This window comes from Engystomops pustulosus, chromosome 5 (genome assembly GCF_040894005.1).
Source record: "Engystomops pustulosus chromosome 5, aEngPut4.maternal, whole genome shotgun sequence".
Classification (NCBI taxonomy): Eukaryota; Metazoa; Chordata; class Amphibia; order Anura; family Leptodactylidae; genus Engystomops; species Engystomops pustulosus.
Window position 1 is genome coordinate 16,376,256 of NC_092415.1, and position 12,762 is coordinate 16,389,017.

The window sequence follows — 12,762 nt, forward strand, 5'->3', positions numbered from 1 at the left end:
ATGTTTATATATAAAGCTTATCCAGATAGAGGGAATTATCCGCAGCTACGGAAACTTCTCCAGTTCCTTGTCCTACAATAACTGCAATAGGAGACGGCTGTAAACACAGGGGGATATTTATGGCGGGGGGTGAACTTTCTTCTTCTTTTTGTAATAATAGAGGTTAGAAAGTTCTGGATTCTGAATTCGGAAAATTTAGTAGTCTGGATAGTGGTGGGCGATGGGATTAGGGGGGAATTGGGCCCCTGGCAATTCTAGGGGCCCCTGGCAACAATCCCAATGTGGCCCCCATGATGACTAAGCCTGTATCCCATAGATGACAAACCCATAGGCACCAGGGTCTGGAGACCAAACCTTTTGGCACTTACCTCTAGACACCAGGGACAATAACCTAAACATTGGCGAATCCCCAGGGGTACCACAACTAGTTAAACAGATGGTTGGTCCAACTAGTGGTGCTCTGACCCGTGTGGACTCCAGTGATCCCTTGAATGAAGTCTTTATTCAGAAAAAAAAAGGATGATTGAGTTACTATTATAAATAGTAATATTATCAGCCCTGATGATCCAGGGCAGTGGAGGTTAATAATGTCTAAATCCCTGGTGGTCTAGGTGGTTAGAGAGATTGACAGATATATATTGTCCAAGGTGTAGTGCAGAGCAAAGATTAGTTATGTTATCCCTGGTGGCCTAGGGGTGCAGAGGTTAAGAGAGTACTCCTTAATGGTCTAGAGCAGAGTAGGGGTTAATTTTGCTATCCCTGGTGGCTTAGGGGTGCAGAGGTTAATAGATTTCTCCTTAGTGGTCTTGAGCAGAGAAGGGGATAATGTTGTTATTCCTGGTGGCCTAGAGGCGCAGAGGTTAAGAGATGTATCCTAAGTGGTTTTGAACAGAGAAGGGATTAATGATGTTATCCCTGGTGGACTAGGGTAATTCCTGCTTGTCCTTAATAATTGAGGGACAGTGGAGGGAATAATAGTTAACTCCCAAATCTCTAGGTCAGTGAAAGGCTTTATACCATAGTGTTATTCCCTGGTGGTCTAATAAAGAGGAAGGTTGAAAACAAGTTCCTGGTGGTGTAGGGTAATGGAAGGATAGTCATTGCCCCTGGTGGTCTAGGACAGTAAAGGACTTGTGCTTTGTACTTGTCCCTGGTGGCCTACAAAACTGGAGGGTTTAATAATAAATTCTTAGTGGTCTATTTAAGTGGAGGACATTTATTGTTTGTACGAGTCCCTGGTGGTCTAGGACTGTGAAGGGTTTGTTACACAGTACAGTGAAAAGGTTACTGATTTTAAAGGTAAAAACTTAAGGTCCATGAGGTTAATTGGGAATGTCTCAGCCGTGTTGACCATACAGTCTACAGCCAGTGTTATGTATTGTCCCTGGTGATCTGTGTAACAAGACCTTTGTGTATGTTGTTAGTAGCAGCAGGACTGTGAAATATAATTTTATATTCTAGGATTGTAGCTTTGCCAGGTGCACTGGGGGTGTCCTCACGCTGCTGTGTGTGCTGTGTGCTTGCTGCAGGAATTGTCCCTGGAGAGATGTGTAATCAAACCTTTGTGTATGTTGTTAGTGGAAGCAGGGCTGTGAAATATGGATTTATATTCAAGGATTTTAGCTTCTCCAGGTTCACTAGGGATGTCCTCACACTTTTGTTATCTGTGCTCTCTGCAGGAATTGTTAGGTATTGTCTATGGAGAGATGTGTATTTATCACATTGTCTGTGTTGGTAGTAGCAGCAGGACTGTGAAATATGGATTTATATTCAAAGATTGACTATAAGTTCAATCCTGTAGGTGTGTCCTCACACTGCTGTGCTCTGTGCTCTATGTATTGTGCTGCTGCACAGCCCTTCTCCTCCCCTCTGAGCTGTAGAGGGCTTCCAGTTTAATACTACAGCAGTTACTCAGAGCATGGGGAGGGGCTATAACTCTCCACATATAAACTTTTAATGCTAAAAGAAGAGAAATGTATCAAAAATGTCTGCAGACAAGTTTTTATTTATTTTATTATATAATTTTCTGTCAGTTTTGGACATTTGTAGATAAGATGAATCTTCTCCTGGAGGGAATGGCTCCTCCATATGCAGCGGCGCCTCAGTGCAGCAGAGCTATGAGCAGCCGGCAGAAGTCTCCGGACGTGTCTGACTTGATGGCGTCCGCGAGGCTCTTCTTGTACAACTCCTGGTATTTCTGTTTGATCGTCTCAAGGTCAATCTGTGGAGAAAGACAAATAAAATATATGTTACGGAGGTGTAACCTATAGAACCATATATAGAAGTGCTACCTATAGCACTATTTACAGAGGTGTTACCTATAGCACTATATAGAGGTGTAACCTATAGCACTATATATAGAGGTGTAACCTATACCACTATTTACAGAGGTGTTACCTATAGCACTATATAGAGGTGTAACCTATAGCACTATACATAGAGGTGTAACCTATACCACTATTTACAGAGGTGTTACCTATAGCACTATATAGAGGTGTTACCTATAGCACTATACATAGAGGTGTAACCTATACCACTATTTACAGAGGTGTTACCTATAGCACTATACATGGTGGTGTTACCTATACCACTATTTACAGAGGTGTTACCTATAGCACTATATACAGAGGTGTTCCCTATAGCACTATACATATGGTGTTACCGATAGCCCTTTATACAGAGGTGTTATCTATAGAACTATATACAGAGGTGTTACCTATAGCATTATTATACAGAGTTGTAACCTATAGCACTATATACAGAGGTGTAACCTATACAGGGGTGTTACCTAAGGCACTATAGAGCTGTTACCTATAGCACAAGTATGCAGAGGTGTAACCTATAGCACTATATACAAAGATGTTACCTATTGCACTATATACAGAGGTGTTACCTATAGCATTATTATACAGAGTTGTAACCTATAGCACTATATACAGAGGTGTAATCTATAGCACTATATACAAAGATGTTACCTATTGCACTATATACAGTGGTGCACATATAGCACTATACATAGAGGTGTAACCTATAGCACTATACATAGAGGTGTTACCTATAGCACTATAGAGCTGTTACCTATAGCACTATTATACAGAGGTGTAACCTATAGCACTATATACAAAGATGTTACCTATTGCACTATATACAGTGGTGCACATATAGCACTATACATAGAGGTGTAACCTATAGCACTATACATAGAGGTGTTACCTATAGCACTATAGAGGTGTAACCCATATTACTACATACAGTGTTGTCACATATAGCACTTACATAGAGGTGTTACCTATATTACTATATACAGAGGTGTTACCTATAGCACTATATATAGAGGTGTAACTTTTAGCACTATATATAGAGTGCCGTTACCTGCAGAACTATATACCATAGTGTAATCTATGGCATTGTATACAGTGGTGTCACTTATGGTATTATATACAGTGGTGTAATATAGATAGTTATACAGTAGTCCTATTACACAATGTATAATAATTTACAAATGACTACACCCAGCAGCCTATAGGGGGCGGTAGAGGTAAACAAGAATGTTTGCTGCCTAGTTACATAAACAGTGAGGGGACCCCTCTCCCCCTCTCCTGTGCTTCTCATCATGTCCTGACTCTTCTCATTACAGAACTGTTTCATCACTCAGCTCAGAGGTTCACATATTTACAGCCACAGTGTATAATGATGGCGCCCCCTAGTGCTCACTGGAGAGTATTTAACACTAGTACATTTTTTACTTTTATTTTTATGAACCATTTTATAATAATTTCATTATTTTTTTAAAGGACTGATTTGGGAAGGTCTGTGCAGCGCTGCATAATCTGTAGGCGCTATATAAATAAAGGAATTATTATTATTTATTATAAGGTAATAATGTGTGTGTGTATATATATATATATATATATATATATATATTGTTTGGTCCTCCAATTTTGGGAAGTCTCTTACCTCCGCCCTGGTGACCAGAATCCGGATTAATGTGTCCTCGTCTGTTCCAGCTCCCTTCATGGCTTTGTAAAGTTTCTTGGCAAAATATGCCTGACAATCCTTGGTGCATTGTACTGCAAAAGATTAGGGTGGATGATGCTGAAAACTTACATGACTGTAATGACTGTTAAGGTTAAATTTACACGTATGATGGCAGATCTGTCATAGAATTCCATAAAAATTCCATAAAAAATGGAGGAAAAAAGTTGTAAAATATGGCACCGCAATGGGAACCCATTCAAGTCAATGAGAGCCTTTAGGATTTGCTTGAGGTTCTGCAGCAGCTCAGGTGTGTATTATGAGGTTCTGCAGCAGCTGAGGTGTGTATTATGAGGTTCTCCAGTATCTGAGGTGTATATTATGAGGTTCTGCAGCAGCTGAGGTGTGTATTATGAGGTTCTGCAGCAGCTGAGGTGTGTATTATGGGGTTCTGCAGCGGCTGAGGTGTGTATTATGGGGTTCTGCAGCAGCTGAGGTTTGTATTATGAGGTTCTCTAGTATCTGAGGTGTATATTATGAGGTTCTGCAGCAGCTCAGGTGTGTATTATGAGGTTCTGCAGCAGCTGAGGTGTGTATTATGAGGTTCTCTAGTATCTGAGGTGTGTATTATGAGGTTCTGCAGTATCTGAGGTGTGTATTATGAGGTTCTGCAGCAGCTGAGGTGTGTATTATGAGGTTCTGCAGAAGCTGAGGTGTATATTATGAGGTTCTGCAGCAGCTCAGGTGTGTATTATGAGGTTCTGCAGCAGCTGAGGTGTGTATTATGAGGTTCTCTAGTATCTGAGGTGTGTATTATGAGGTTCTGCAGTATCTGAGGTGTGTATTATGAGGTTCTGCAGCAGCTGAGGTGTGTATTATGAGGTTCTGCAGCTGTTGAGGTGTGTATTATGAGGTTCTCAAGTATCTGAGGTGTGTATTATGAGGTTCTCCAGTATCTGAGGTGTATATTATGAGGTTCTGCAGCAGCTGAGGTGTGTATTATGAGGTTCTGCAGCAGCTGAGGTGTGTATTATGGGGTTCTGCAGCGGCTGAGGTGTGTATTATGGGGTTCTGCAGCAGCTGAGGTTTGTATTATGAGGTTCTCTAGTATCTGAGGTGTGTATTATGAGGTTCTGCAGTATCTGAGGTGTGTATTATGAGGTTCTGCAGTATCTGAGGTGTGTATTATGAGGTTCTGCAGCAGCTGAGGTGTGTATTATGGGGTTCTGCAGCAGCTGAGGTGTGTATTATGAGGTTCTCTAGTATCTGAGGTGTGTATTATGAGGTTCTGTAGCAGCTGAGGTGTGTTTTATGAGGTTCTGCAGCAGCTGAGGTGTGTATTATGAGGTTCTGCAGCAGCTGAGGTGTGTATTATGAGGTTCTGCAGCAGCTGAGGTATGTATTATGAGGTTCTCTAGTATCTGAGGTGTGTATTATGAGGTTCTGCAGTATCTTAGGTGTGTATTATGAGGTTCTCCAGTATCTGAGGTGTGTATTATGAGGTTCTGCAGCAACTGAGGTGTGTATTATGAGGTTCTTCAGTATCTGAGGTGTGTATTATGAGGTTCTGCAGCAGCTGAGGTGTGTATTATGAGGTTGGCAGCAGGTCAGGTGTGTAGTTTTGCAAATGTTGCACCAGTCTTTTAAACATTATGGTTATATTTGGGGGTCAGTACTTGCAGGTCCTTGTACTTGGTGGTTACAGTCTATCCCATAGTCGCTATGAGTTAATATTAGACTCTCGCTATCTGGAGATCACATCCAGCGGTTTCCACACCCCCCTTAATGTGATTATCAAATTTAGTTAGAATCAGACATTAGCGGCTCCTCTGGGAGAGGGATCTGGGTCAGGACCAGGGCAGGACATGCGTGAGACTGCGCTGACATCCCAGCATACAGGAATTTCTGGCGCATGTAGCGTCTATGTATGAGTCATGTGTCAGCGGGTAGAAGTGGTCTGTGCCCCCGCAGCTTGGACTGTGTGGAAATAGTTTATTACTGTATAAGGCTGGATTCACACGACCGGTGCCCGCCGTACCGTAGCACGGCGGGCACACGGCAGCGTGCGGGGAGAGGAGGAGGGGGAGAGCCCTGCTCACCCCCGCCCCTCTCCATAGGGATATATGGCGCACGGCGCCGTATGCCCTGAAAAAATAGGACATGTCCTATTTTTTCACGGGGCACGGAGCAGTACGGTGCCGCACGTGTGCGGCACCGTACCGCTCCCGTAGGGCGCCGCGCGCCCATTGCCGTCTATGGGGGACGTATATCGGCCGTATATACGTCGGCCGTATATACGTCCCCCTTGCGGTCGTGTGAATGCAGCACAAGATTATTCCTGTGAAAAAATTCCGCTCATTAATAAAAATTGTGTATCTACTGTTCTAAAGGGGGAGTCCGAACATAGAAACACGTCTTTACATTGTGCCCCCCGTGTCTACAGGTGATTATTGAATATCCAAACTGCAGAAAAACCACAGATTTAAAGATTCCTTTGTCTAAACAGCACCCCCGCAGGAATAAGGAGGTATTACAAGTGAGAGAGAATTGAATTCAATGGGGCACATTTACTTACCAGGTCCATTCACGTTCCAGCGGCGGCTTCTCTGACCAGCGGTCGGGTCTTCCGGCGATTCATGAAGGTCCTGCGTCCGATGTCCACCAGGTGGCGCTGCTGCGCCGAGGTTCGCCGAGATGCCCCGAAGTTCATCGTCTTCATCGTGGTGCATGTGAGTATGGCCCGTGCGACCAATTTTTTTTTTTTTAAATGCGGCGGTTTTTCCGAATACTTCGGGTTACCATTCGGCCACGCCTCCGATTTCCGTCGCGTGCATTCCAGCGCCGATGCGCCATAAATCGATCGCATGCGCCAAAATCTCGGGGCAATTCAGGGAAAATCGGCGCAAATCGCAAATATTCGGGTAACACGTCAGGAAAACGCAAATTGGGCCCTTAGTAAATGACCCCCAATAAGTGTCCAGTATTTTATGGGCACCCATGGACCTCCAAAGGCAAAAACTTTATCAGATCATGTCAGAGCACAGGGTTACTAGTCCCCACTTCCTTGTTATACTGTATCCATTCCAGAATATAACAAAAGCCCTCACATCCGCGCGGTGACCACATCCGCTCAGACACATCCTACCTACCGTCTATGTCATTCCCGGGAACCACACGTCTCCTAGGAATGGGAATACATTATTAACCCTTTCCCACAGCTGTATTTACAGGTTGTGTCGCCCTGGGCTTTGTGTGTGGGCGAATCCTAAATTACAGTACACAGAAGAAGCCGTATAACCAGAATAAACCTGACATTGTGCCGCCCCTTTAAATGCAACAACCTCAAGCACGCACCTATATATTGCCCTTTTAGGCCAAAATCATGTAATGGGCTCTGCTGCTGAGGTTAATGGAGACAGAAAAATGAAAAAAATTAGCCAGACCTATATCAATCTGATGTTGATGTGATGTGTTCTCCTAGGCCATTAGTATCTATATCCTCAAAACATAAAAAGAGATTTTACCCCATAAAACTCCAAGCCCATGCCCTGGCGCAGAAGCCCTGATAAATACCCCCCTATGTCTTTCATTTCCTTTATTTCCAATTCTATAGCAAACAGATCCTTAATCAAGAGTCTCATCTTTACAATGACACCAGTAGCACATTTATAGGTGCTACGGAGGGCAAAAAAAAGGGGTCTGAAAAGACTCGCCCCCCCCCCCCACTGCAATGACTCATCTTGGTAGAAGGCGACTCTTCTCAGCTCATTTGCATATGACTTTGGAGAAGTAAAGGGGCCAATTTTAACATAAAGAAGGTAATTCTTTAAAGGAGATTTCATGGTGGTCTAATGGGGTAAAAACTGGCGACAGGTTCCCTTTAAGCAGCGATAGCATAAACCTGGAGGAGCAAATAAACGTACCGATTGTAAGATAGGCCTTCTTCAGGTCTCCTGAGGTTTCACTTTTAATCACATCTTCCATGTTTTTCCCGTGTAGCTGCCAAAAAAAAGTAGAAATATACGTAATAAATCATTTTTAAAAAAGTTTGGGTTCCCATGAGATTCTGTAAATCTCCTTTTTATTTATTTATTTATTTTTTTAATTCTAAAATATTACATCAGACAGACATGTAACAAGACGAAAGAGAAGGGAGAGGGGAGGAGTGAGCTTTTGTACTTTCACCAGTTTTTCCACTTGGAACATGGCCGCCGACAAAAAAAAAATGACCTAAAAATAAATTTCTTAAAGGGGGTGAGATACTTACAATCTCATAGGCTTTGAATGTGGCTCTCAGCTGCATGTAGTTCCTTGTTGCCAAAATGACATTAAACTCAGACTCATCTGTGCCCCATCGGGCTTGACCGGCCTAAAGGGAAAAAAAAAATTATTAAAATCAGAATTTTTTTTTTTTTTTGGATAAAAATGCTCCTCCTCCTTTAGTAAAATTCTCGGTATACTGTTTAAGTCATGCCCGCCCGATTTCATTAAACCACACCCCTTTGTCTTGAAACCCCACCCCTTTTCATTCAAATTGGTGAACAATACTAATGGGGCACTAGTTTTCATGGTAAAAACCACAAGCTAGGGTAGTGAGAATTACAGGCAATGCTCCCTGGGAAAGGGTATGCAAATTAGGTCACACAGCCTAAAGTTATAGCTGCCCTATGTCAATGTCCGACCCATTAAAGAGCCATGAAACACAATTGTGGATTTAAGTCAAAATATTTTGAAACTTTTCCAGGGAAATTCAAATATAGGACAAAGGGATATTCATCTCTTGGTGAGTAATTTTAGTATGGTAGGGGGTGGGCGGCACTTCAATGCAGAGAAGTAGGAGCCCAGCAGTGTGAGGACACACCCCACGGGCACTTGGCAAAGCTAAAATTCTAGAATATAAATCCATTTTTCTCAGTGCTGCTGCTATTAACAACATAAATAAAGTTATTCGACCACTTTGCTCAGTGATGGGTAGAAGCTTTGGAGCTGGTGCAGGAGTCTTCTTGGGAAGATGCTACAAGTTTCTCACCCTTGGATTTGGGGATCCTCTGCCTCTTCCTTGCAGATCCTCTCCAGTTCCCTCAGGTTGGATAATGAAGATTGGTGGAAGCCATTTTCCAGTCTCTCCAGAGATGCTCCATTGGGTTTAGGTCCGGGCTCTGGCTTGGCCGGTCAGGAATGGTCACAGAGATGTTCTGAAGCCTCTGCTGTGTTAGCTGTGGGCTTAGAGTCATTGGGGGTCATTTACTAAGGGCCCGATTTGCGTTTTCCCGACGTGTTTCCCGAATATTTTCGATTTGCGCCGATTTTCCCTGAATTGCCCCGGGATTTTGGCGCACGCGATCGGATTGTGGCGCATAGGCGCTGGCATGCACGTGACGGAAATCGGGGTGCGTGACCGAACGATAACCCGACTGATTCGGAGAAACCGCCGCATTAAAAAAAAAAAAAAAAAGTGTCGTGGGACACGCTTACCTTCACCCAGGATAGCTCGCTGAACTCCAGTGCGTTCCGATGCTCTTCAGCACAGCAGCGCCACCTGGTGGACGTCGGAGGAACTACCTTTGTGAATCGCCGGAAGACCCGAATCCACCGCAGAGAACGCGCCGCTGGATCGCTAATGGACCGGGTAAGTAAATCTGCCCCATTGTTGGAAGGTTCGGCCCAGTCTGAGGTCCAGAGCATCTGGAAGAGGTTCTCATCCAGGATCTCTCTATAATTTGCCACATTCATCTCTCCCTCCATTACACCCAGTGGTCCTGCCCCCCCCCCCCCCATAGCCTGATGCTGCCCCCCATGTGTCACTGCTGGGATTGTATTTGGCAGGTGATGAGCAGCACCAAGTTTTCCCACAACTTAGAATTAACACCAAAAAATTCTGTGTTCTTCTCATCAGAGCAGAGAATCTTATGTCTCATAGTCTGGGATCCTTCATGTGTTCTGCCCACTCTATGCGGCTTTCATATGTCTTGCACTGAGGAGAGGCTTCATTGCTGGAGGCTCCAGTGATTGGTGACTTTGTGGAACTTTCTCCTATCTCCCTACTGCATCTATGGAGCTCAGCCACAGTGATGTACGGGTTCTTCTTTACCTTTCTCACTAAAGCTCTTCTCCCACGATTGCTTAGTTTGGCTGGATGGCCATTTGTGGTCATTCCATTTAAGGATTATGGAGGCCACTGTGCTCTTAGGAACCTTGAATGCTGCAGAAAATGTTTTGTAACCATGGCCAGGTCTGTGCCTTGCCACAATTCTGCCTCTGAGCTCCTTGGACAGTTCCTTAGACCTCATGATTCTCATGTGCACTGTCATGCGCGTTGAAGTCTTATATAGACAGGTGTGCGCCTTTCCTAATCAAGTCCAATCAGTTTAATTAAACACAGCTGGACTCCAATGAAGGAGTAGAACCATCTCAGGGAGGATCAGCGTGTGCGTTAAATATCGGTGTCATAGCAAAGGGGATGAATACTTATCACCATGTGATATTTTGTTTTTTTTTATTTAATAAATTAGCAAAAATATCTACATTCCTGTTTTTTGGGTGCAGAGGGCACATTAATGAGCAAAAAATTACTTTTTTGATCTTACCATTTTGCTGCAATGAAACAAAGAGAAAAATTTAAAGTGGTCTCAATACTTTCCGCACCCACTATTTTATCTATGGGGGGGGGGGGGGGTCATTTAAATTTTTGCCTCAGGCAGTGAATAGGCCAGAATCGGATGGTTGAGGATGCAGACTCCACTTTTTCTCATGCTTGTAACTACATATGGAAGAGTTTAGATAAAGGGTCGTATTTTAATTCCACATTTTCTCATACAATGACTTCTATGGAATTCTGTATATAGAACATTCGGATCTGTCGTCTCAGTTACTGGACTTCTACAGAACATTAGGATTACTCACTTCATATAATCTCTTGGCGTCCTGACCGGCAAGATCATGATTGATGTCCAGACCTTCATCTCGATTTGCCTAAGAGATATAGAAAACAGGGGGCAATTCAGATTGTGCCAAGTGTTTCGTTTCCCAGCATCAACTCCAAAACGAGGGAAGCCGAAAACACAGGAAATACGTTCTCTAATCAAAGAGAAGATTGTCTGAGTAATACAGGACACCTAACACTGCTGTGCTCTTAGCTCTCTGCATTGAACTACTGGACCATCCCTCCACATGTTCTGATGAAAAGCTAACACTTTCTGTAGTTCATTGCAAAGAGCTTAGAGCACAGCAGTGTGAGGACATACACAAAGTGCAAAAGGAGAAACTGAAATCATGGAATATAAATGTATATATCACAGTTCTGCTGCCACTAACAACATACACAAGATATGATTATACATCTCTCCAGGGACAATAATTAAAACTGACTTCAGAGAGCACAGAGCACAGCAGTGTAAGGACATGCCCCCAGTGCACATGTAGAAACGGCAGTCCTAGAATATAGATCCATATATCAGTCCTGCTGCTACTAACAACATGCAAAATAGTAGATTACACATGGCTCCATACCTAAAACTGGCTGCAGATATTACAGAGAACAGCAGTGTGAGGACATTCCCACAGTGCACATGAAGAAGCTTCAGTCCAGGAATATAAAACCATATATTGCAGTCCTGCTGCTACTAACACCATACACAAAGTTATGATTACACATCGCTCTAGTGACGATACCTAAAACTGTCTGCACAGAACACAGCAGTGTGAGGACATTTAACCATATATCACAGCCCTGCTGCTACTAGAAAATACAAAAAGGTGTGATTACACATCTCTCCATGGACAATAGCTAACACAGGGAACACAGAACACAGCAGTGTGAGGATGTGTCCCCCAGTGCACTTGGAATACAGGTATTTAACATTCCTGCTGCTAGTCAGAACACATATACAGGCGGTCCCCTACTTAAGTACACTCGACTTACATACGACCCCTAGTTACAAACGGACCTCTGGATATTGGTAATTTATTATACTTTAGTCCTAGGCTACAATAATCAGCTATAACAGATATCACTGGTGTCTGTAATGAAGCTTTAGTGTTAATATTGATTCTTATGACAACCCAAAATTTTTAAAATCCAATTGTCACAGAGACCAAAAAAGTTCCGGTTGTGATTACAATGATAAAATATACAGTTCCGACTTACATACAAATTCAACTTAAGAACAAAGCTACAGACCCTATCTTGTATGTGCAACACCCTCGCCGATGCAATGGCGAGGGAGGGTTTGCGAATACGTCCCACCTGCATGTAATCACCTTACACTACATGGCCCTGATAGGACATAGGGGTATTGCAGTGGTGAATCCTGCCTGGCAAGGCAGAGGTTAAGTATTTTGTATGATGCAAGATGCTGTTGTCCAATGATATGTGTTACATCCTGTGCTCTGTAAGCTGAGATGTGATTGGAGGAGCAGCCACCACCTGACCAAAGGGAGGTAATAAAACCTCTGGCCAGGAATGTTCTGGATGATTATTCTAGTGTGGAATCCTAGAGATCAGTGAGTGAGTGAGTAATCTCTGTCTAGCCCATACCAGAGCAGGAAGAGCCTAGCCCCTGCCTCTGAAGAGTGGAGTATTAGATTAGAGTTAGTGTAGTGAGGAAAAGGGGTATCATCTTACCTTTGAAGGTGATACCTGAAGCCCTACAGGACAAGCTGAAGCTTCCTACCAGGACACAGCTGCCTCCCAGCCTGCCCTATACATCCAGGCTGGTGAACTATCTCCTGAGGCTCCCTCCAACTCACATCTCAGCACTCCATCTACCTGTTAAAGGCACGTTGCTG

General features: G+C 43.4%; 1 protein-coding gene across 1 annotated transcript in view; it reads right to left on the bottom strand.

The window, feature by feature from the left end:
• Positions 1–1,985: 1,985 nt before the first annotated feature.
• The window catches only part of ANXA13 (annexin A13), a 36,574-nt gene continuing 25,797 nt past the window's right edge, over positions 1,986–12,762 (bottom strand). The window contains exons 7-11 of the mRNA XM_072151236.1: positions 10,879–10,947; positions 8,243–8,344; positions 7,899–7,974; positions 3,958–4,070; positions 1,986–2,221 (exon numbers count right to left, since the gene is read on the bottom strand). Coding sequence (XP_072007337.1) covers positions 2,102–2,221; positions 3,958–4,070; positions 7,899–7,974; positions 8,243–8,344; positions 10,879–10,947 — 480 coding nt within the window. The 3' untranslated portion in view covers positions 1,986–2,101. The remainder of the gene's footprint in view (positions 2,222–3,957; positions 4,071–7,898; positions 7,975–8,242; positions 8,345–10,878; positions 10,948–12,762) is intronic.